The 25,769-nt window shown below is 40.0% G+C and overlaps 1 protein-coding gene and 1 long non-coding RNA gene across 9 annotated transcripts in view; one reads left to right on the top strand and one right to left on the bottom strand.

The window, feature by feature from the left end:
* The window catches only part of LOC141794646 (uncharacterized), a 100,256-nt gene extending 78,975 nt beyond the window's left edge, over positions 1-21,281 (bottom strand). Inside the window, exons 1-3 of one of the 2 annotated variants that reach the window (XR_012598540.1) lie at positions 21,150-21,281; positions 20,039-20,143; positions 4,504-5,017 (exon numbers count right to left, since the gene is read on the bottom strand). This is a non-coding gene — a long non-coding RNA (uncharacterized LOC141794646). Of the gene's footprint in view, positions 1-4,503; positions 5,018-20,038; positions 20,144-21,149 lie in introns of those variants that run through there. The other variant, XR_012598541.1, reaches the window with a different exon arrangement.
* A 124-nt stretch (positions 21,282-21,405) lies between these two features.
* Positions 21,406-25,618, top strand: ikzf5 (IKAROS family zinc finger 5). Of its 7 annotated transcripts, none has more exons than XM_074675030.1 (5): positions 21,406-21,555; positions 21,769-21,827; positions 21,986-22,127; positions 22,741-22,914; positions 22,998-25,618. In XM_074675030.1, exons 3-5 carry the CDS (start codon positions 21,995-21,997, stop codon positions 23,960-23,962), a joined length of 1,272 nt encoding a protein of 423 aa, XP_074531131.1. In that variant the 5' UTR covers positions 21,406-21,555; positions 21,769-21,827; positions 21,986-21,994; the 3' UTR covers positions 23,963-25,618. The 7 variants fall into 7 exon arrangements, with proteins under 7 accessions (XP_074531131.1, XP_074531130.1, XP_074531126.1 ...); XM_074675029.1 differs by having other exon boundaries at positions 21,908-22,127; XM_074675025.1 differs by having other exon boundaries at positions 21,407-21,555; positions 21,959-22,127.
* Positions 25,619-25,769: the final 151 nt, after the last annotated feature.

The following is a 25,769-nucleotide window of genomic DNA, read 5'->3' as shown; positions in this document are numbered from 1 at the left end:
GCGATTGGGCATGTACAATGGCAAATGGGATTAAGGGAGAGACTGTGAGGAGAGAGAGGGAGAGAGAAATAGAGAGGGAGGGAGCATCCTCCCCCCTTTGCACGCTCTGGCTGCAGGCTGTGTGCGCTCGCCTGTTATTGGTCTCATACAGTCCAATTAGGCAGCAAATGAGCACAGGACTGTTAGCGCCAAAAGGAACGTTTGGGATACAAACCAGAGCTTTTATGGTTAACTTTTATTTTTAGAGTAACATTTTCCACTACCTGCACTGAAATAAAATCAGCCTTTGACATTGATCTCACTAAAGGCTATACATTCTGTTTAAATATCAAATTACAAATAATCCAAGATAATGCGCCTCAAAATTTATTATTTTACAGGCTTGTACTGAGAGCTTGCAACAATAACTAACCATTACAGAGTCCCTTTAAACACATGCTATTGAATGAAAAGCAGTGTGGGCCTTAAAATAAAAAGTGTGCAGCAACCGAATAGCAAACATGGGAATCCCATTGTCACAAAGTCATTGAAAGAATTATAAAACAGTCAAACACCAAAAAACTCTTAGAGTTCTTTTCCTTTCACTTTTTCTTTTTTTCCTCTCTATAAGCAAATAATGTCTTAGTTTGGACAAATCTTTAAAATGCTTTTTCTGTCACTTCAAAAATATGAGATCAAACTGATACAGAATGATCACAGATCTGGCAGCTGGGTTGTTCACTAGGTCCCCAATTGTTTGCAGATATTCTTGAAGCAGGCCTGAGATCAGGCTGCAGCTCCTCGACTTGTCACCAAAGGCCGATTAGATTCATATTTCTAATTCATTGATTTCCAGCGAGGGCCACTTCCAGCATGTCTGCGGGTCGCACACTCATTTATTCCTACCAAATCGATTTGGTTAATTCATCCCTCAGATTGCACTCTTTGTAAATGTGCTATGTATATTCACTCATTGATATTAATTGACTTGTTAAAAAGCAGTCCATTGGTTAGAGGCTGCATGGTGTAGGGGGGAGAAGAAGAGCGAGGAGACAGCGCCCTCTATGGGCCACGAGTAGGAAATGCAAGTGTGTTGGGGTGGGTAAAGAAAAAGTGTGTGAGTTGGATGCTTGTATTCATCACATTGTGGGACTCACTTCTAATAAAGTGATGAGAGCAGGCAAAAAGACAAACCAGGTAACTATAAGGGTAAGATGTTATATGTTAAAGTCAGGATTTAAGGCCTGGAGTCAGGTCTATGTTCCTTTTAGATTTTGTTACAGCACATTCACTCACTCCAAATTAAACAAATGTCCCAGAGATGGACTAAAACAAGTTGGCAGAAGTAGTCTTAAGACATTTACTACTTTGCTCCCAAAACAGGAACCTGTGAACAGGTAGATATAATAAAACATTATATATATCCATATAATGAACACGTTATTCATTAAGTGAGCTGCTCAAGTAGATAAATCGTGTTAATGTGATGTACTTACAGTTAGCTTTGCTTAGTCATCATCACAGCTATGTTATATCACTCAAACAAGTGCACATTTTAACACATGTTCCTTTTTAAACAAAATTAGAAGAAATTCTAGTCATTCTTAATCATCATTTCAGCTCTTCAAAAGAGCGTAGGGATGCTGTATTAAGTTTCATGTTTCTAAAGTACTGCTTTTAATTTCACGCTCTATAAAACTACTGAACCCCATGAACAAACAGTCACTTCTCATTTTAAAAAGGTAGCAATAGATATATGCTCACAACAGGTAGTTCCATAAAACCCAAAACATAAGAGGTTCTTTGTTTTAGGGGTCTCTAAAAGGGAACATGGGTTTAACTGTTTGCCTGTCTAATGATTTCCATTGTGTCCAGCAAAGCCACCAATGTGCAGTTTCTACGCCGCTGTGCAGTACTCTCAAGTACAATCTTTTTTTAAGACCCTGCTAGCTTACAGGACAACAATTGAGCTCAGCCTGTGGTTACCTTGATAGTTATGATGCATGGACAAACCCACTGCCCGCAACCACTTTGCACTCGCCATCCACCTCTATTGGTCTCCTGTTGATCTAAACTGTCTTTTTAATCAAACCAGCACTTCTACATGTCTTTTCCACACGATACCAGGTATGACTCAAGAATTTAATCTTTACTTTGAGGTTATACTTTGTAAATGTTTCTGTTGAAGCCTACGCCCTCAAGAGTTGGGATGCTGTATATAGTTAGCACAAAGATAACACAAATATTAAAACTGACAAATGTTGCTTCTTATAGAACATATACTCTTAGTTTTAAATTAAGTGCCAGCAGCATGTTAAAAAAGATGGGACAGGGCCTAAGGATAAAACACTGAAAAAGTTGTAAAACCCTAAAAACACCCAGTGGACCATCTGGCAATTAGTGAGGTTAGTAACACAACTGGGTATGGAGAGGACACTCCAGAGAGGCCAAATGCTCCAGAACCAAAGTTTACCATTCTGAAAGACTGCATGAGGAAATAATTCAGCAGGATAACACCTGCTACAAAGTAATGTCATAAAATATGCAGAGAATCTTGAGAAATATCTGTACTAAAAAAAAAAGAGAGAGGCTGGTAACTACATTAAAATCAGAGAGGACTCTGTAGGGGAGATCACTGCATGTGCTCAAATCACATCCAAAAAGGATTATATGCGAAGATTCTGCTGCTGCATATATAAATACAGGTTAAAACTGTACAATGCTAAGAGGAAATCATGTATCAACATGATGCAGATATGCCTGAGCCCATTTAAAATGGACAAGAGTTTTAAGTGAAAACTGTCCTGTGATCTGACAATTTTAGAATTTGACATCCTTCTTGCAATTCTTGGACTTAAATTTGTCCACTCTAATCAGGGGAGGGACCATCTGGTTTGTTATCAACACACAGTTCAAAGCCAGCTTTCCATGCTGGCATATGCTGTAATCAAGACAATGTGTTTTTAAGCAAGATCGTGCATGATACAGCTAGAAGATGCTTGTATTGCAACAGTATGGCTCAGCAGTAGAAGAGTCTGGATGTTTAATATTTGACTTTCCAAAATGAAGACACAGGTTCCCCTGGGACCCCAAATGTTTGCAGATTATCATTTTAAGAAGAGAACATCAAGAGTTTTCTTGAATGTTGAAACAGGCCTGATCCCTGGATTTTGTTTATGAGGAGTTGAATAGACACCTGGCTAGTAGAACCAAAGCCACATATTTATATTCTGCACAATTTACATACTGTAGCAACACTCCGACATGCCTACCTGAGACTAAAAGGAGGACAGAAGATGCTTATCCTGAAAACAAACTGTACAAACTAAGATCCTGAGCACTATGTTTTCAAGAATACAGTCCATATTATGCATCGATTAGAAACATGCAGTACACCGAGCCCAGAGGCTATATAGGCCTTCTGAATGCCCCATAAGTCTATTTTTGTTGCTCCTCGGGTAGGTTACCATGACTTTTATATTATTTATTTCAAAGCGCCCAGATATTGATTATTTCACAAGGAAAAATGACAAATGGCAGGAGGGAATGACACGGTCAGCAGGTTCTATTAGAGAAATGATAGTGTTGCTCGTGGTTTGTTAAAAGGTCCAGTTTAGATACTTTATAGGTTTACATCCATCATCATCTAATGACCTATTTGATGAAAAACACGCGCTCTGGTGACAACAGCCCTGTGCAGCCAACTTCGCTTTGTAATTGCTCCCATATTAAATATAGATTTTTGTTTTGATATCTTGTGAGAATTCCTTTCTGTGGGTCAAGATTGTGATAAAAGACATGGATGCAACAGCACAAGCTCAGAGGGAGAGAAACGGAGGGAAAATGGGAAAAATAGTGGAGAATGTGAGCTGTTGACGGTGGAACTGTGAGTTTGTGAGCTTCCGATTATTTGCTCAGTTAAAAGAACTAATAGTGTAATATCAAAATAATGCATTAACAAGATGCAAGCATTACCAGCGTAGTGTGCTTGCTCAGTGAAAGAAGCTGTATGGTTAAAAATAAGTGTGTCCTGTTAATGCAGTATGTTATTTTATTTTTTTAATGCATTTATGTGTCATTATTATGTGTTCATACAGTAATGCACTACAAGAATACACATCTGCAAGTTCAAGTTCTGCATTTAAAAATGTATGACAAACATGTATTTGCAATATAATAATGCATGACCCTTGATTGCACCAGAAACAAATGTATGTTTTTTGGTACAAAGGTACCTTTTCAGAGGTCCTGAGACTATTCCTTATTAGTGGTAGTTTCAACAATAACTATGCACCATATCATTCAGTGGTTTTGTTTATTTAATTTTAATGTTAAGTTAAATGTCAAATGTAAGAATGAAGTATGAGTTACACATATGATTAGTATTACTATCCTAAGTGTTAAAGCAAGGCATACACTGGCATGGCAAGAATATTCCACTCTGGTCCTATTATTACCACTGTCTCTAAAGCTATGAATAGTTTTTATCCTATTTACATAATAATCCTAAACTTCTGCTGCATCACGGGCCTGTCAGACTAACATAGTGTACTAGTACAAAATGAATCATGAGTAAACACACATGAAACACGATCTATGCATGTAAGCTTTCAGAACATATTGTTCAGAGAAAGTGCAACAGAGATCGCACAAGATCCCATTGAATAACAATATCTCAGCGTCAACCTGCTTCCACGCAAACAGAAACATTTAATCACTGTAACCCGTCCGCCCTGTGTCCTTCTTGCACTTCTAACTGGACGCTCCTGTAGAGCCATTAAACCAAACGAAGGCCACGCTGAGATTGCTTGGATTTAAGTATTGCTTTTAACTTGTAAGAGAATTGGTGGCCCTCCACTGACCCAGCAAGCTTTAATTGGGATTGTGCAGGTATTGATCCAAAGTGGCCAGGCGAATCTTGAATTACGGCCTGATTAGCTTTTACTCGGCCTCTTGCACCAGCCAGTCGAAGGAGCTCAATGTCATCCAGGTTGGAGCACTTCAGCGGCCACTTGACTAGAGGGAATCTTGTTCCTTCCTGTGTAAACAGGAAACAGTATGTGTTTCGGTAGGAGAGTGACAGTTCTTGTGGCAAATGTACTCATGGAGGTGTGTGATCTCTTCTCTTAGAAATAATCTGAAAAATTCCCATTAACATGAACCTTATGTGTAGATATGACACTTATAAGTCATATCTCTTCCTTTATCTCTCCTGCTTTCATTTTATCACTTCTTCTCCTCCTTTATTGTTTTTCAGCAGAGATGATGACCCCTGTAAGGTTTGGATGGAAACAGTCATAGCAGTAAAGCAGCCCTTTTTCTCCATTATGGGCAGCTTCATCTGAGCCCCGCAGGCACCCAGCTTCAATATCCACCCCCTGTACCTCCAAAAACTCTACCCTGGATCGCCAGCTTTTACCCAGCCTGCCTGTCTGCCCGTATGTGTCATTACAACTCCGTAATCTGGAGAGGGCAACAGAAAAGTTCTCATCAGTGTCAGTCTGAGATATAGATATGGGCCGGGTAACAAATGGCCAAATGCACAGGCAGCAGAGCAGCCCATCAATAAAGCAATTTCTTGTGTCATAACAGCAGCGCTTTTCCTAAAGCCAACCTTTCAAAACTTTTCCCTCTGCAAATCGCTGCAGCCCCACCATTAGAGTCCTGCCTTGTGAATTTAATGGATTCCGTACAAACAATATTCCACCATAATGGAAAAGGTTGAAGTCACTGAAGACAGATGAAGTCATAAACACGTATAATTGAGAATCAAAGACCGATAAATTTTAAACTGCTATCCATTTTCTCTTTTTAGATGATGATCTATGTCAGCATGGCCAGGAGAAAATGGAAGAGATTATGGGGGAAAATTATAACAATAAATTTTCTAAACATACACCTTGATTATGCTTCGATTTTTTGGAGGGGTAGAGGGCAAGGGGAGGGGGTTGGAAAGAAGGCTGGGATCGCTGAAAGCTTGCTGGCTAAATGGCGCCATAAAATAGGTTCCCTGCTCTTTTGCCTGCAGAGCGTAGGCATGCCTGGAGGTGTGATTTCCCCCCCTCTAAATGGGGGAAATGAATTGTGTAATTTATTGCAAACGTGCACACAGTGAGATTAGATCAGCATATCCCATCAAAGGAACAACAATCAATCAGCCTCTAGTTAACAGCTTGAAACACATAAACCAGGGCACCTAATGGCTTTCCAATTTAACAGATTGATAGACTTATCCGGTCCTAAGGGATGAATTAAGAAAACCGGGTACTTTCACACAGGCACTGGCACTTTTGACAGGACCTTTTCCCCCCTCTAGCTTACTTACCTTTTTTACTCCTGAATATAGAGATAAGGTTAAACTGAAAATAAAGAGTGAGTCGCTTTTCCCTCTGCTCTTTTTTTTCTCCTTCTGTTTGAGAAAGCACTCCAGAGCTGATTTGTTATTCAGATGAGGCAGGAGTGGAAGTGTGTCAGATGTGGAGAATGGGCTCATTTTAATGACCTGATTATCGCGGGTCATTTGGAACTGTGAAATCAAGGCAGCTATTCAAAGCCACTTAACAATATCTAAATGTGACCTGAGCGACCCATTCAACCAAGACTGTAGTTTAAAAAAAGGAACTTGTTTATTTCAAATCTTATTACACACACCATTGATTCATGCAAACTCATCTGCAAAAAATATAAAGTAGTACTTTGTTGAATATAAATATTAGCAGACTTGCTAAGAATGAAATGAGGAGATTGATGTAGCACTCGTCTTCTACCAATAAAGCCAGCTCAAGCAGAGACTTAGCGTAGCTAAAACCAGCTTTCATCAGTACAAAAACTTTAGAGCACTACATTAACTGTGCACTGTTTACATTTGTTGGTCGCGAGCAAAGACTTCTGGAAGTGACAGAAAAAATTACAAGAAACAGTCACTCTGTGTGTCACCTAGTTCTCATTTTTTATCAAATGCTTGCTTTACCAAATAAACAGCGCTACTAATCTAAAAATAAGTAAGCTATAGAAGAGCCGGTAGGTGGATTCTGTTGCTTTCCAGCATAGCTTCACCAGTTGGCACTGTTCCACTATGTTTAAATGTAAGTTAAAATTCCGATCAGCTGACTAGTCTAAAGCCATAAAACAGAGACATAACTGTTAGCTACACAGGCGATTACAGAGTTGGCTAGTAAGCAGTATCTTCAGATTTGCTGTGTGTAGTTTGCAGAGCTAGCACCACTACCTGTTGGCCCTCCTTTTGTGTTGAAAGTCAATTACAGACCCCACAATTCAGATTAAGTCTTACAATTCAATTTCAGTTGAGTTTGGCACAACCAATAGGTCATGCATCTGTGAGGAAGAGTAATTGAGAACAGATTCACAGAAATCCTCTTCACATCTACGAAAACTCCTTTAAGGTCTGCGGCTGCGCAGAAATTGATTCTTTAAGTGGATTTTTTCAAGTAAGTTAAATACAGGGATGGGTACCGAATTAGGTACTTTTATAGGTACCAACCGAATTCTGTCAAAAGTACCGGGTATCGATTCATGTAAAACCAAAAGGTACCATGTTTAGGTACCTAAATGCATCCTTGTGACTGTGAGGGAGTGGAAGAATTGGTGATTTTCCATGCTGGACATGAACAGAGCATTGCAAGGTTATATATTGAAGAATAAATTTGTTAAATTGATTTTTTTTTTTATATTTCATTATTAAACAAATTGATATTTTTTACCACATAAACACAAAAAAGTACCGAAACTTGGTACCGTTGAGTACTGGTACTGATTGCCAGGTACCAGGCATTGGTACCGTATTGTTTCAAATGTGAAAGGTACCCATCCCTAGTTGAATACAATTTAGTTTCAAAACTTCATTCAATTTCAGATCGTTCTTTTCAAATTCAGTATGATGTTTCAAATTAGGGCTGCACGATATTGGAAAAAACTGACATTGCGATTTTTGGGGGGGCTGCGATATATTGCGATATATATTGCAATATAAAAAAAAATTCATCAGATGACTTGAATAGCTCTGTTTGGGAAGAATTTGGTTGACTCACAATGACACCATTGTATTCCTATAATACCGTTAAATCCAGGCTAAGGGGGTTTATCTGTGAATGATGAAGATTGCTGTATATGAAAGGGATCCAGGAGGCCATGTCTCTGGACAAAATAGAATAGGTTTCAATTTCAGTTGCTTTTTTTCCATTTCTCCAATAAATGGGGGAAATGCGATAGTCACAGCACATGTGCGATGTGACTATTGCCCATGCGCATATTGCAATGGCGATGTTCAAACGATATATTGTGCAGGCCTATTTCAAATTCAGTTTCTGATGGCACAAATCTTAGCCCTTAGTATTCGGTGATGTTTTAACAATGTTTAAGCTTTTTTTTCACCTTGTAGGACCGAACAACTCAATGAATCTTAAAAAAATTCAAACCAAACTATTTTAATTTATGTCTCTATAGAGGCATTAAATACCTGCATTAGGAAACACACACAAATAAGGTTAACTGATTCTACTGTCTTTTAAAGAGCTTGGCCACAGATCTAGAGACCTGGACCAGAGAACTGGCATATCACACACCCGGTATCACCACATTCTCTTGTCCACATCCACAGAGACAGGTGATCTCTCAGTGTCACTGCATAATTGAGAAGCCATTGGTATCAAGGATGTGGCCCTGAGAGGGATGGGAAAGTGTTACCTTAGACCCTAGAAACAGACCAGAGGAACCAACCCTAGTGAATCCAGCATCCAGAGGCTACGCTGATCACACGGTCAACAGTCAGCTTCAATCTCTTATCCAGCAGAGTGGAACGCTACATGTGACTGATGTATGTGCTCCACTGTAATGTGACAGAACTTAACATAAAAAGAAACTAGATCTTCTTTTTAGTACCAAGCATGTGAGGGACGAGGTCAATTGTATCTTGTCTCAGAAATGGATTGAGTTTCAGTTCATGGGGTGGGGATGAGCCAAAATTGATTACTAATGGATCAATAGATTGGCTAATGGATAAAAGCCCATTACCAAACAATCAAAATTAATAGCTCTTTGATCTGCCTCTTTGTTTCTGCTTTTCCATCAACCTGCCACAATCTGACACACAAGAATCATGGGTAATAGATGCTCCAAACTGAAGAGGACAGCAAGGGAAACACCCAAACACAAAACAGGAACTTAACTATTAAACTCAACAAGACTCCTAAGCTCCAGGTCAGAGAGCAAAAAAAGAGTTTTCCTACTTGACACTAATACTCGTATCCTCCCTGTGGACACTCTGCTGACCCTCTTGTTTGGTCTGTGAGTGTGGCAAGAAGCACATGATCACAGGGAGCGCCCAAACATGGTTGCCCTCCCACCCCCCACCCTCTCGTGACGGACAGTAATTGGTGTTTGTTTGCTCTCTTTTCTCCCTCTCTCGTGTCGTGGGCTGGTAAAGAGTGCTATTACTGTCAGCTGATTAGTATGGCTCCCCTGCCTCTCCTCGCAGCTGTCAAGACTGGCTAATGAGAGGAAACTTGAGCAGAGACAAGAGAGGCCTGCTCACATATACACACACAAACCTGGATTTTACACAGCGAGGGTAGATTTGACACGCTTACACGGTATGTAGTTTTGAGGGCATTATATATGCAGTTAAATAAAGATAAAAGGATAAAGCACAGTGATTTGATACAAATCCAACTTTGTTGCTTCAATTTGTCGATACCCTTTTATGTTTAGCTCCACATTCACATTCATAAGGCAAGAGGCATAAAAATGTTTCAGGAGACTGTTCATCCATTTTAACACCTTCAGGTTGAACTGGGAAGTCTTGTGCAACAAAGATGGTTTTGGACCAAAAGACGAATCTGAAAACGTTGCAATGTGTTATTTTGACTGTGAGCTGTAATATCTGCAAGTGTAAAAGTAACGGGATTATCTGTTTACACACCGAAATGAAAATGTTTAGCTGTCAGGTGAAGACTACAGGTTGGTATAAGATGTGGAAATACAAATCAATACAGGGATGTCCTCTGCACTTAAAATGAATTTCAAATGTGGACTATCCAACTAGACTAAAGGTAAGAAAACACTCAGAAAATAGTCTTAATGAAGAACAATTTAGTGAACAGCTCAACATGATATCACAGAGTCTGCAGGTTAACAATGTCAGATTGTTTTGTTGAGTCTTGTGCTAACATTAGCAGAGCTAGAACCATATGTATCACATGAGATGTCAGTTAAAACTGGCACAGGTTCTTTTCAAAACCACCTACTGTACCTACTGCATACTGCTCCTGCAGTGTTGTGCAAAAACGAGTAAAAATGAGTGTGTTCATTGAATGTGCTCATATTTTCATAAACGGTAACTGAACTGCTCAGTTTTTAACTCATGAACGGGAACGTGAGCAAAGTTCACTCTTGGGGCAGTGAATGGCTGTTCACAATCTGAGAGGTGCCAGCAGGTGATGGGAGGTGCTCAGCACTGTGATCCACAATAACAGATCTACTACTATGGCACTCTCCCACTCTCCGTGCATTCAGCTTTGCCTATCCTGATGACAATTCACACAGTACGGTTACGTTTTTTCTCTCTGGGGTGCTAAAACAGTAAACGGGGATTCATATATTTGGGGAATTAGTTCGAGGGACATGGATTAAAGCACAGATGGCTCTACTGAAAGAGAACTTGTAGCAAAATAAATGAACGTGAACTAGTTCATTTTTTGGATCATAAACTAACTTCAAGTTTTTAAAAAATGAACTATGAACATGAACTAGTTCCTATTAATTTGTGTGAATCAAACTTAAACTTTGAGCTATCTCACTTTTTGTGTGAGCTGGCACAACACTGTGCTTTGGAAGGCAGCATGTAGTTTGACTGTTCTGTTGAAGCTTATAATCATTCCACCAAAGTTCCAGTGGCTGATAACCTCAATACCCTACACCTGATGAGCTGATACCCTCCAGAAGAGGTGATCCTGAGATGAAGTCAAGCCTTAAAAAAAAAAAAAAGGATGGGGATGAAGTCACTACTCAAGGAAAATCGTCCCGCTATGGCCAACCAGGCTCCCAAGGGGGAAGGAAGGTTCAGGTCACCTAAAAAGAAATCTCCCATGATGATGCATTAATTCATAATCTTAATGCAAAATCAATACAAAAAACCCTTAAAAACAGGTACCTATGGTTGACATCAAAGTTTTTCACTGGACAGCTTGGAATACTGAAAAACTCAGCCGTTTTCTTCAGCTTGTTAGGGACAGGTACCTTTCACATTTGAAACGGTATGGTACCAATGCACGGTTCCTGGCAATTGGCATTGGTACTCCGTGGTACCAATTTTTTCAGTACTTTTGTGTGACTTAATGTGGTAACAAACATACATTTGTTTAAAAATAAAATTTCAAAGTTTTTCAATTCAACATGTTTTTTTCTCAATATATAAGCTTACATTGCTGTATTCACATCCAGAATGGAAAAATGCCTACTCTTTCACTCCCTCACAGTCACAAGGATATGTTAAGGCAGTGTTTCCCAATCCTGGTCCTGGGGACCCCCTGCCCTGCATGTTTTAGATGTTCCCGACTCCAACACACCTGATTCAAATGATCAGCTAGTCATCAAGCTGTGTTTGAGCCTGGTAACGAGCCATTCATTTGAATCAGGTGTGCTGGGAGGGGTAACATCTAAAACACGCAGGGCAGGGGGTCCCCAGGACCAGGATTAGGAAACACTGTGTTAAGGTATCGAGCATGGTATTGTTTAATTTTACGTACTCGATTCTTAAGACAGAATTTAGTCAGTACTTATAAAAGCACCTAATTCAGTATCCATCCCTACTCTCAAACCACCTATCACAACAGGATGTTATCTGTAATGGTTTACATTCAGGAAGCGGATTAATTACTGCTTTATAACAGTAGCTACTAACCCAAGCTACAGCACCAGCTGGTGGTGAACATTATAATGATATTAATCTTATTTTTTTTTCTACCGACTGATAATTCTAGTGACAGATGTGACAATGCTTAATCATTTATTTACCTAAATATGACAACTCTACACAACTCTACTGTAGACAGGCACATTGTGAGGAAACTTGAAGCTACATCAAATATGTGCCAAAAATAAAGCCAAATAAAATTTTCTCAATCGCGTCATAATTTTGCTTTTGTTTGTGTAAAAAATGGAATAAATGCAACACTCTTAATGGATCCATCAGAGCTGCTCTCCTAATACATCAAGCATTCACACCAAGCCTTGACAACTCTATCTCCATCGCGTCTTAACCAACCCCGAAGTCCTGAGGGCACGCAGGAAAATTAACCATTTAATAGCAATAAATAACAGATTCTGACTCAAGGGGACTTCAAATCAGCCTCTCAACACACACACACACACACACATGATGCAGCCTCAAGTAGATGCACTGGCTCTATGGGACCCAATCAAATATATCACCAGTGAGATAGCAAGTGAGCTAATAGTAAAGGCGACAAAGGGCGTTCAGACGTAAGGAGATGGACTGAGCAGAAGTGGAGTTTTCTTGCAGATATGGGGGCAGGACTTGGAGTGTACTACTTTAATGACTGGACAGATATTCATCACTTGATAAATAACCAGATTTAACTTTTTCACTTAGTTTGATAACACTTTGAAAAACTTGACTGATAATCGCTCAAAATGTATTAAAGTTTGGTTTTTAAATCATAAACGCAGAGTGACATGATCACAAATATAGTAAGAACATTTTTTGTGGGTGTGGGTCACAGAGGCTGTAATACTTTGTAGAAGCATGCAGCACATTTGTATCTGGGATTTTTTCTTCCCCGTCAGTAGTTTTCTGTGATATTTTACAGACCCTTGTGTTAGTCAAAATGGAGCATTGATTATTTGTAAAAACATAAGTGCAAATCAAATCAACATTGCACAGAGAGCTCCCTACCTGTGCAGTTATTGACCGATTGATCAGATGTGAAGGAAGGGCATTTTTTTCCTCTCAGTGCAAAGACCTCGACTGTAAAGCCAGCCATCACTCCACTTCCTCTGACTAAAACTACCTCTTACACCCAACTGTGTCCTCAATCTCCACTCCAACAGGCCTGGGTATGCAACTTTTCCGCCAGCACCGTTGTGTATTTGGCTTTCTATTTCCCTTTAATAGTGCAGAAATTGGCAACATATTCTTTTACAGCCCCCTGGCACCATTAGAAAGCCTGCTGTCATTTGGATTATTTATGAAAAACTATTTCATGCTTACTTACATTTGCCGCTTATTTTCCCCCAGTGTGACCTGCAGCAGATTTAGTTCCATTTGGAAAGCCTTAAAGCCAATTCTTTATGTCTGCAGGTCAGGCTTCTCGATTGAGTTGAGATTGAAATACCAGTGTGTAGTGGGAAAGGTATGGCAAGAGGAAACCAATGATCTTTTATTGTGCGGAGGGCTACTGTAAAGAGAAAAAGGAAGGGGGGATGCTGAACGAGGAGAAACGATAGAAGGCTGACAGCAGGGGAAAGGGGAGGAATTTTTAGGTTGATGTAGAGTTGGAAACCCCTGCAGAAGTAAGCGGCAATGCAAAGGCAGCTACGGAGGGAATGGGCCACAAACAACCACCCGCATGTGAACAGAAAAGACAACAAAGACCAGCCAAGAACTGAGTCAGCAAATTGGTATAAAAAGCAAAAACAGAAAAGACATAAAAGGAAAGTGGTCTTAAATCTGCAAGATTTTATATTTCATCCAGAAACATGTCAAATACTGTTGCCTGCAAGGTGTTTTACAAGGACTACAATGATAAACTCTGCTGCTGGTTTTGTTTGTGATTTTTTTTTCACCCCATGTTTCTAGAATCCATACTCATATTCTTTTCTGTACAGGAAAATTGGCAATCTTTGTCTTTCAACATATCAAATAAATCAAAATAAACTCCCCCACCGTGGAGCTCGACAGGCTGGGACGAAGCAGTCACACACCCCTTAGGAGCATGCATCTATACTCATAATCCTGTACTGTATGAGACGGGGTCTTTCACTCCCCATTGCACATGCACGCACAAACACACACACACACACACACACACACACACACCACTTTTGATCTGGGTTTGGCCTGGGCTTTATACAGTGACCCTAATAAACTGCGGCGTGGTCAGGCATGTTTGTCACTGTCACAGGTAAATGATGTAATTAATGACTGTGTAGTGGAGTGGATGGGAGCCCGGGTGTTAGCTTTTAAACACCTCTTCAGCTGACTGGGTTTGGGGAGGCCCAGCTGGACACAGCCAGAGGATCGATATGGGGTCAGAGGTCAGTCAACCTTCCCATTATGGCCGAGGTAGCTCCCATCATCGCCTGGCTAACGACGCCTGCAGGAGGGCCGCAGACGGAGCAGAGAGGAGGGGCTTCTGAGGTGTCAGACTAAGGCTGGTGTGGTTTCTTCCAACTATGGTGAAGTAAATGCCGCTGAAACTAAATTTGTATGAGCTACACATCAAACCAGTTTAACTACAACTGGAAACTTTACATACTCAGGTCCAAACCATAAACAGTACAAACTTCTGACTGTTGTTGTAATTTCACACACTTGAATCTCCCTGAATCAAAACGTATAGCAAAGGATGGAGGAACTCCCCCCTTTTCCCTCTTTTCTAAGTTAGTGCAGCTGAACAGATCACAACCCTGTCCCTTTGCAATAAACACTGAGTACTAAACACTACATTTATTGCAACAATAAGAAAAAGTTTCATAAATGCAAAAAATAAGAGCTCCCTCACTCAAAATGATCACACTTTACCTGTTAGATGGAGGGATGGATGTAATGTCAATGCCCTCATACCACGACCAGTTGTGAAACAAAAAAAAGTGGTTTGGGATTTTTTGGATTCAGGAAATATATTGCAAACACACGCAGTGGAAAGAGGAAAAGTCAGGAACTTGTCCTGTTGAAAAAAAAATCAGAATGTGGCAGATATGAGCAGGTTTTAACATCAAGTTTCATTAAAGAGAGGCTCGATATGATAAGGATTATGAAATATGTTGCTTTGGAGCCACACAACCAGTCATAATAAAGCACTACTTGAGTGTAAACTGCTACAGGATGCTGTTATTATTTCTGTTGTGTATCACAAAACCCAACCCAACCTAACCAAAGTATATGATAAACTTGCACAAGATTAACCAAAATAAAAACCCAGTATGACTGCAGTGATGACCTCTGTCTAACGTCAGTGTTGTGACTAACGAATAAAAAGAAAAACAAAGAGAACAGCAGGGGAACATGGGAGGCTTATTCTGGTCAAGTGGTTTGATCAATATCTGCGAATGTATGGATGAAGGGCTTTTGTTGGGGAAACTTTTCTCATAATGTCTCAAAGTTTGTCACAATAAACATACCCCATAACCTTCATATCTGTAAAAAAAAAAAAAAAAATCAATTTCTTTCTAATGGTGTGGCTAAAACGCCACTGAAATAGACCACTTTTTGCAAAAATGACATTGCTAATGCTAATTTCACATACTTACTCATACGTAAGATTTTCTATAATTTATTTATGTATTAAGCATTCCCTAAACTTCTTTTTCCATTACATTGGAAATAACTCCCAGAGTAGCTCTGTGTAAGTGCATTAATGAATCCAGTCTTCTCCTCTCTTTTATAAGAAACCTAACTAATGTAAATGTGTGCATTTTAGATAAAATACTTTAATATTTGTCTAAAATGTGCACAAAAGACACATTTTGTTTGCCATTAAATAATCATAAAGCAGACGATTGTTTTCATATCTTCAGAGGGTTTTGTGCTGCAATTGTTGCGAGATATTCTGTGAAATATTTTCTCTTAGTGTATTTCTTGTCACTGTTGAAATAAGCCATTGAGTTTTCTAAAGTCAGCCTAAACAATAGTGTCACGTAACATCAAACAGCCAAGACATTCTCTCTATGATCTTCTGTTTTGAAAGTGTAAAAGTTTTTAATTTGGTTTCTCAGGAAAAAAATTTGGGAGAATTTCCAGAGTCTGGCCTCAGAATTGGTGATGCTTCATTAATCTAAAACTTCCCTTTCATTAGCGACACTATCCATTTCAGACCGCTCTTTGCCCAGACTCGATACCCATTCCAACAGATCTATACAGAGATCAAAACCCGGTGCTCTGGCACTTCTTTGGGATTTAAGTTTCCTTTTTTATTGTCATCCTGTTGGTGCCCCAAGGAAAACTGCAAATAGTTATGTGTTATTAATATTTCAGCCTCAAAGTGAATTGTTCTCAGTCGGGCTAAGCTTGGTGAATATTCTGAGAAAAACTGTAATATTTCAAGATAAGGTAAGATCCACTTTACTGATCTCAAAGGAAATTGTGTAGTTGTAAATAAAACAGTTTAATGCTCATACATAACTGTTGATGCATTATGGTCCAGTTTATCTGCTACTCCACAATTTAATTAAAAAAAAAAAAACACTTTTTATGTCCTTAAATGTTGTCATCAATGATCAGAAAGAGACAGGCAGAAAAGATAATATGGATGGATAATAACGGATAAAAATTGTGTGTCCTTTACTTCTGGTGAGAAGTGACTCTTTTCAACAAATCATAGAAAAGAAACAGAATTGGCCAAAAAAAAACATTTTAATGACTTCAATAAAACAGGAGATAAAAGTTAACTAGTTTGACACTAAAACACTAATCTATTGGAATATCTTCTCAACATTGAACATAATTTCTGTTACATACTAAATTAGGGGTAAAAAAGGCTAAAATAATCCATGACTAGAACTTTTGTTTAAAACAAATACAGATTTTGAAACTGTAACGAAACTGTGGTAAATAACCACGGGTATTTAGTGTGCATTTGTATACAATGAATTTATTTTGTTTTTGTTTTTGTTGGTTTTTTTTCTATTTTCCAATGAATCAGAAGGCACTTTAAGCAGACTGAGTGATACAAACATTAGCAGTAAGAGTTCCCATTTTTGCTTGTTTAATTCTGAATGGCAAAGATAAGAGACAAACATAAGCAGTGTTTCAGCGAGTTGATTCTCTACCTGCTTCAACCCATAGCTGTTTAAAGATGTGCCAGTGGACGCACTATATTATCATCCTATAGACAGGCTAATCCATTACCAGCCTTCTTGTGGTGCGAGTGAAATACTCGTATTAGGGCAACTGTGCGTTCAGAGGCATCATTCAGGACAATGAGCTATAGCCAGAGAGTGACAACCTAGAAAAATGTCCCCACTTTTCAGGCTGTACAAATGACGTTTGGCCACGATAACTCAGAACTGGACACTTCATTTCAAGTCGGGAGCTGGCCGGCCAGTCAAAAGCTATTATACCATCTTCTTTATTTGTGGCCCATGGTTTTGGTAGTGGGGCCATCAAATAAATACTGCTAAAATGCCACTTCAGTCAAAAATATTGGCCAATTCCTTCTCTGGCGTGACTGGGTCCGGATGGCAACCTGTTTCTGATGGTATAAACCTTTAAGAGTCAGGTGGTCGGACAGCCTGCATCCATCAGGCCCAACGGCACCATGAGAAGTGAAAAGGAGTGAACATGCAGCTGATCCCTCACAGCCTTTGTCAAAGCAGGGATAGTCAAATGAATTGATTACTAATCTATCATCGGAGAACTGCTTGCTTAGAGGAATAATCACTCACCAATAAAGAACAAATGGATCTGAATACATTTCAAGGATGACAATCTTTGAGGTGTAATAGTCTAATTTGTCTCTTGTGACAGTCAATTTGATTGTTCTCAATATTTCAGGCTGTGGGAATATTGGACAGAATCACACTGGGTTGTCAGTACCAGGCTGGGGTGTGTGAATTGGTGGAGTGGTGCTTTAATACGGTAATAAGGCAGTCAGATGAACACTTCTTAAAGGTGACAGCAGCTTTATCGCGCATCGCCTCATAAAGTCCTATCATATCTGTTTGCTACTATTATCAAATGCCTGTTTAGCATGCTCCTGTGCATGTGTGTGAGTGTGAGTGTGAGAAAGACAGGAGGAGGGTGTGTGTGTGTGGTGAGGGTGATGACATGAGAGCACAAACAGATTAGCAGGGAACTACGACGGAAGATTTTTAGCTTGTTACAACAAAAAGAAGCCCATCCTCTCACGTTTGAGTGAAACATTTCTCTTTTCTCCTCATATTCCATCCTGAAGCTCACGCATCCATGGTCAAACCTAGGTCAATAAAATGTCTGTCCGTCCATTGAGTTGCCCGATCTATCAGAAGATGAAAGTTTGTCTTTAAAAGACAGATAGAATTCAGTGGAGACAGAGCGGCCCTTTCTGTGAGGGATGCAGGAAATTAATCAAGGAAATGGGGTTTTTGGTGTGCCTATATCACATCTAATCTATCCTTTGTCCACATGTAGCCGGCTCCAAGCCTCACCAATCAAGAGCGACACGCTGGCTTTATGAAAAGCCACTTGTTCCCTGCATAATTGGGGGGTCTCATTGGTGAGTTAAATGGGAGGCGGAGGCCGAAGGAGGGGCTGTCTTGTTTGCCCATGTAAAGTGTGATCCAGATAATAGCATTCTCATCAAAGGCGGCAATTACATTCATTACAACGGCGCAAGGCGCGCCTGCAAGGAAATTAAGTGGTGAGAGGAAAGAAAAGCTTTATATATACCTCCTTTATCCTATTCCCCACCCCTCAGTTCTTTTTCAAACGCTCCTAGTGGAGCCGGAGACCTCAAGAAAGAAACAGTCTCAGTCAAAGAAGAATAAATCTTGTCAAAGTCCCCCTTCACCTTTCTGCTTCCAAGAGGCTCCCGTCTATCGTTACTATGGCTGCACTTGTCTGGGATTAAAAAGCTTTTCCAGGAGGGTAATCTCTAATGCGGCTTTTACACGCGCCCAACAAATGACACCAAGTCTTTAAAAACTGCTCAAGACCTTCTCTAAATTAAATTCCAATTTCTTTCAGGAGAGGAGGAGCAAATCAATTGTCTTGTGTGGCGTTAAACCACAAACAGCCTGTAAATCAAGCGCTTAAGAGGAGAAGGGAACCTTTTCATTGAAGCCCTTTTGAATGTGAATCAGAGCAAGTGGATAACACTGCAACCTTCTCAAAGACAGGTGTTATGCCTGAGCCCATCCTGCATGTGGCCTTGTGTTTATATTCACACTCACTCACAGAATTTAGCTTAATTCTGTGAAGGTTTGGAGTTCAAGTCCGACCTTTAAAAATGTTAAGTAATAGTATTAAATATAGACTTTTTTGGATTAACTTGTTTATATTAGTTTAATTATGTCATGATATCCACAGGTTTCAAACAAAATTAAGATCAATACAGAAAGTCATTTCCCAACTCGTGTAACCACAGCATTTTTGGAGTGTAAATACCAGCCCTAGCAAGCCCTATTAGGAGTATTACTTACTCATAGTCTCATTAAGACATTCTCACTGCCCTTTAAAGAACACCTTAATATATTGTGCAGTGGACATGTCATTAACGCAAAATTTGAGTTTGATCAGTTGTTCACCTTTTTGTGTTTTTAGGCTTCAAATTGATCCTTCAAACTCTAAAACAGCATTGGTTCCAGTGCTTAGATGAAATTACACATGGGACTATTGTTTTCAAGATTTGCATTATTAAAATTAAAAACAACACTCTAAAAATAAATGAGAACACAGAGAAGTGTGCACTTTGTATTTACGTCCTGACAAATTATTGTGGCTGTGTTTAAATTATTTAACAGGATCTTGCTCTGCTGGAAACCTGAGCATAATTAAATTGCAATAAAATAACATTAGTGTGGACAGGCTGTTAGAACGTGATGTAATTGGCTGTTCCTGTGGTCATGGTTTAATTGATGAGGTCGACTGTCACGTCTTCCACTGGACCTGTACATGCTGTTCCTGGGGACTGGCACCTGACACAGACAGGGCCTCACGATGTGACTGTGCTCTCAGCCTCCTGCACAGTGACAGTCGTGATGTGTGCAATCTTGATAATTTAAGCCTTTTCTGTAAGGTTAGGACTTTTAGGAAACACTAGCCTACAGCTCTTTGCTTAGGTGTCATGTCCTGTCTGAAAACAGTGTGGGGTACAGTGAGACGCACCTGTTCCATTACTGAGGCATGCACGCCATCTAGTGTGCAGATGTTGAGCTGCACTCACATGCAAAGAGGCATCAGTAGGTTAACCTGAAGGTCCAAATGCACCGGCTGAAACATAAAGAAAAGGTGACTTTAAAGGTTTAGGTATTCTCTTCAAGAATACATTTGCAAAATATGCACCAATACCATGAACATGCAGAACAGTGTGGACAGGTTGAATTTTTAACACCAAGCAAGTGGCTCATGTTACAAAGTAAAGAATTCACGGGTGGCAGGTTTACATTACTGCAGTAACTCTTTTACCCTGACAGTAGCAGTTGTAATGTGGTAAAAGGATACAGAGGCCTCATTCAACTTGCTCGTTTATCATCTACTCCTCGGTGGTTTTCTTGAAAGTCTGACAGATATGGAGCAATGTGATCTTCACCAAGCTCTTACTGGTAAATTATTGATTGTGATAAAACATAAATGAGTCAATAGCTTTTGAAAGTAATGCACTTGTTGTGCCTCATTTGCCACTTGAGCATAATTGGAGGCTTTACATCTGAAAGTGTCAGGTCACAAATGTGAGAGGATATGTTATCACCAAACTATGTCTGTAATAGAAACTACCAAATTTTTTCAATTCAATTCTTTTTAAAATCATGGCATTTGGATGAAGTGCAATTTGTGAATAACAAATATTATTACAGATCGATTAGTGTTCGAAAAACGTCCTTTTTTAAAGTTACCTCAACGTAAAAGTTATCCCAAAGGCCTTTCAGAGAGCAGCAGAAGGCCTTTCGGATAACAGTGGTAAATCACTGGCAAAAATGCCCCAAGACCTCATACAAAACGTTCATAATTTGTGTTCTTCAGTCTTAAACACACTATTTCTAGAGAAAAAGTTTAAAATAAGTTTTGATAGCTAGCTTTCAAACTACCGCATCTTAGCTAGCTTAAAGAACTTGGTGGATTTGAGGAAAGATTTGCAGCGTCAAGCAACAGAAACAAAAAATAATAATTAAGAAAAGAAAATAGAAACTTGACTGAGCTTTCTTAGACATAAAACTAAAGGAGTGACGTCAATGTGTATGTTAAAAAAATAAATTATCTATGACGAACTTTATCTTACCTAAAGCTCGGTGGAGCATTTCCAGGCCGTACTCAGAATCAAGCGTCGAACTTTATGGATATTGTCAGCAAAACCGCATTACCGATAAACACAAAACCGTGCAAGTGTTAACTTAATATGTTGATATGTTTTTGTTAATTTGGGGGACATTGGTGATACTTTTGTTGATATGTAATCCGCCCGAATCCAACTGAAGTTTTGGCTGTGGTTGTGGGAACCTTTCTTCGAGGAAAAGGGGAAATTGTGGCGGGACGGATTTCACCGGGGCACACTAAATGAACTGACTGGTTTATTGTTTTGATTTAGCTGACAGCCTCTTGGTGGGAATTTTCCCAAGAGAGAAAACGGAAAAGAGGAGAAAATACAATCAATTCATTCGAGGATCTTAATAAAGCACATGCATGCGGTAAATATAGTAACCGACGCATCTGTTGACAAAGATGGTTTCTTCACGATAGGCTAACGTTAGCTCTCTGGCTAACGTAGCGTACGTATCTTTGGTAACAACATGACGATGATGCGAACCGCTGTGTAAGAGCAACCCAGACATTGGATTGCACTGATTTCCTGTTTGTCAATCAGAGGTTCTAAGGATTATCTTGTCTTTGTGTCTGGATAGCAACAAACCGGCCTGTCTGACCAAACAAAATAAACCACATTCAACCGAAAGTTAAAGAGGTACGTTTTCCGTAAGAAAAACAACCAGCTAGCATTGACGAAAGTGATTATTGGCTGTATTGTGTGTTTTTGTGTTACAGAAGACAGGTAGCAGATTTCATGTACTTATGCCAACACGTTCTTGCTCTTAGTAATTGTGCTCGACTGGAAATCTACAGCATCACTCAATGGGTGAAGAAAAGCCGGACACGCTGGATTTCGTTAAGGACTTTCAGGAGTATCTGAGCCAGCAGACTCAACATGTCAACATGATATCAGGCTCCGTTAGTGGTGTTAAGGAGTCGGACGAGATGCCACCAGGTACTAATGTGCCAAAAAGTGTTTTGTTGTTGTTTGTTTGTTATCGTTGTTACATGTAATGAAAGACATGCCGTGGTAATCAAACTTAGTAGAACACCCGATGTGAAAACATGACCTTTTTTGCCCCCAAAGCATGAAACAGATGGTTAACTAAAATATTTGGTCTGCCCACCTTTTGTAGTTATTACATTCGCACATGTCTCTAGCATGGTGTAAATATATCACCTGAGAACTTTAAAAACAATGTCATTCCATACCTTCTCCAACTCAAACCAAAGGCTTTCTTTTGAATGTACAATAAAAGGGTCCAGTTTATTTTCCAACTCACTCCAAATTGCTGAATGGGGCTAAGGTCCAGACATGGGGGCCAGTTCATCAGTTTCAGTGTTCCTTTTTTAAGAAATCTCCTTACGGTGGCTCTAGTCTATAGAGCATAATGATGACTTTGTAGATATTTCATTCATTTTATGTGTGTTAAAACCGCCAGCTCAACAAAAACAACTGAAACCTCCATCAGAAAATTAAACAAGTAGCTGAATGATTTCAATTTTTTGTTGCACTTTTTTTTTCTTTGTGTAATGCGTCGCCATAATCTTCCTTAATGTGCTTACAGACTGCAGTCAGAACGGGTTGGATCACCCCTCAGTGGACATGTCACTGGAGGACAGCACGGGGATCCTGGTGGATGGTTTTGAGAGAACCTACGATGGCAAGCTTAAGTGCCGTTATTGCAACTATGCCACCAGAGGCACAGCAAGGCTTATTGAGCACATTCGAATTCACACAGGTAAGTAATCAAAATTAACTTTAATCTAAAATATAACCATTACAGGGGTTTGCCATTTAGCCTTTTCTTTCTCAATTTTACAGGAGAGAAACCTCACCGCTGCCACCTCTGCCCTTTTGCCTCAGCCTATGAGCGCCACTTAGAAGCCCACATGAGATCCCACACAGGCGAGAAGCCATACAAGTGCGAGCTGTGCTCCTTCCGCTGCAGCGACCGTAGCAACCTGTCCCACCATCGCCGGCGACGCCACAAGCTCCTTCCAATGAAAGGTGCTCGTTCACTCTCCCACAAGAAAATGCTTAGTGTTTTACAAAAGAAGGCCAGCTCTCTGGGCTATGGCCGAAGACTCCTCATCAACTTCAGCCCCCCTTCTATGGTGGTGCACAAGGCGGACAATGTGAATGACTTCTCCCATGAGCTGCCTCACTTGCGTCAAGAAACTTATGATAATCAGAGTAGAGCAGGGGAAGATGGGCACTCAACGAATCAAAATCACCATCACCATGAACTGGTTATGGATAACCCACTGAACCAGCTGTCCACCCTGGCTGGCCAGTTGGCCAGCCTCCCCTCAGAGTCCCAGGCCCAGACTCAACCTCCCATGTCTCCAGGAGCAGAATCTATTGTGGATGAGAAGCCCTTCCTCATCCAGCAGCCCCACCCTGCCACTGCTCCTGTGGCTGTCACAGCCAGCATGGCCCACGCTTCTTCTTCTTCCCCAATCACCCCAGAGCCGCGGGCTCCTCCCCACAGTAACTGCAGCCCAGGAGGGGGACCCTGCAGCGAGCATAGTGGGCACACCAGTACCCCTAGCATTTCCAACAGTCAGCCCAGTACACCTGCCCCTGGCCTGTCTGCCCCGCTTCAGGACCCTCATATGCTTCATCACTGCCAGCACTGTGATATCTACTTCCCCGACAACATCCTCTACACCATCCACATGGGTTGCCATGGGTACGAGAATCCATTCCAGTGCAACATCTGCGGCCACAAGTGCAAGAGCAAGTATGACTTTGCCTGCCATTTTGCCCGTGGGCAGCACAAGTAACAGATGACTGAAAAAAAAACTCTGAAGTATCTTTTGATGGACAGCTTGTTTTATTATTTCATAGCAATTTTATTTATTGGTCTTGTACTTGGCCTTTATGTAGCCTAGCCTTTGAAAGTTACACACATATGGGGAGAAGGAAACTATGTGTTTTTGTTTTTGTTTTTGTATGGTGCCTATTCAAGTGTATTGTAACAGAGTGATCAGTGTTTCAGAAGGTTGAGAATTTATTTGTAGTGGTTGAGGGAGGCTCATTTCTTTCTTTCAGAAACATTAACTCGAAAAATCATTCATGAAACCAGACTCATGAGTTAGTGGGTCGGTGAATACATAACATTCCTTGTAGGCTCGTGCTGTTAGAGCTCAGCAATAAGAAATCTAATATTGTGTTTCTGAGCCTCTCATAATTACATGAACACATTTTGAAACGTGGCTTCTGAAAGAAAACAATCATTGTTGAGTCTTAGGAGCTGTCCATTCAGAAAAACACTAGGTGCTAATAAAGATATATTTCTTTTATTCTTAACAGGTGAGCCACACAAATAAGTTCTCAACACTCCTGTAGTTACACCCAAAGACTGGCCCTGATGATTATAGCACAGGAGTGAGCCTGTAGACCTGGAGTGATCTTACTTTAGCCGTGTTGAAATTACTTGAGTGGTTGGTGCATTACTACTCTTTCTTTGCAGTGCCTGATGTGGTCACTTTCCTGTGTGGCCAAGCTGGAGAGGACTGTTATTTTGAAGTTTGATACATATTATCACAGATTTCCTCTTCTTGCTGTTATGGATAGGCCCAGAGCCTTTGACAGAAAAGTTTGGCCATTGGAGTTTTTCTATGGTAGCCACGATTTGCCAAAACTCTGTTCCATGAATGCTGCTAAGAAACTTTGGGATCAAAACTATAAGAAAGGTATCTGCAGTGAAAAGCTGGCTGGACTTTGTATCAGTGAGGTCATTTTGGTCAGCCAATCAGATTGTGAAAGTAGATTTTGTAGAAGTTGTGTTTTTGAAGTCCCTCCACACAGTGCCCTTCTTCATCACTTTCACTAGCTTTGTGAAAAAGCTTTATCGTATCCATTTAGTTCATCATTTCACAATCGGACCTTTTGATATTGTAATAAGTCACTTTGATATCCAGTATCTCCATGTTTAGGATGGAATCACAAAGTCTCGTGTCTAATGTAAACACTTTCAGAATTGTGACGTAGCACCAGGGATGCCATGTTTAAGCCTTTGTGGTGACACTCACTGAGATTCCCCCATTGGATCCCTTTCTGAATATTTATTACTGAGTATTGTATTCTGAGTGGTTGGATAGATGTTCAGTGTCAAAAAAGCGAAACATGTTGCAGTAAGACTGCTTCTTTAGTAAGATTGTTCTTTGTATTGGATACTGTTGTCTGTTGCTTGGCAACATACGTGGAGAAAATAGTTACTGTTTTTAGGACCACCTCCTCGTCACCATGCTTACCAGTAATAGGGGCATCCAGTAATGACTGCCTTATGTTGTCTCAGTGTGTCGTAGGCTCATTGGTAATGGTGAATATTGAAGCCTCTTGGCGTTCACTCCTTCCATCTGGGATGGCAAATCATTTTATTGTGACACAGTTTAATCAAACTAATTTATAAGTAAAGTGTTTCTTACTGAACTCTGCTTTGTTTCTATTTTGTCTTCTTTATTTTAGGAACAAATTTTTAACATGGTTTTATTTTCATCCAGTGTGTCGGTTTGATGTGGGCATGATGAAAAGAGACCCAGAAACTTAAAATGCCTTTTGATGATGATTTTAATCAGAAGATGGGAT

This window comes from Halichoeres trimaculatus, unplaced genomic scaffold (genome assembly GCF_033239565.1).
Source record: "Halichoeres trimaculatus isolate MK-OKI-2021-1 unplaced genomic scaffold, fHalTri1.1 fHalTri1_scaffold_8, whole genome shotgun sequence".
Classification (NCBI taxonomy): Eukaryota; Metazoa; Chordata; class Actinopteri; order Labriformes; family Labridae; genus Halichoeres; species Halichoeres trimaculatus.
This window is presented reverse-complemented; position numbering and strand designations above follow the sequence as displayed.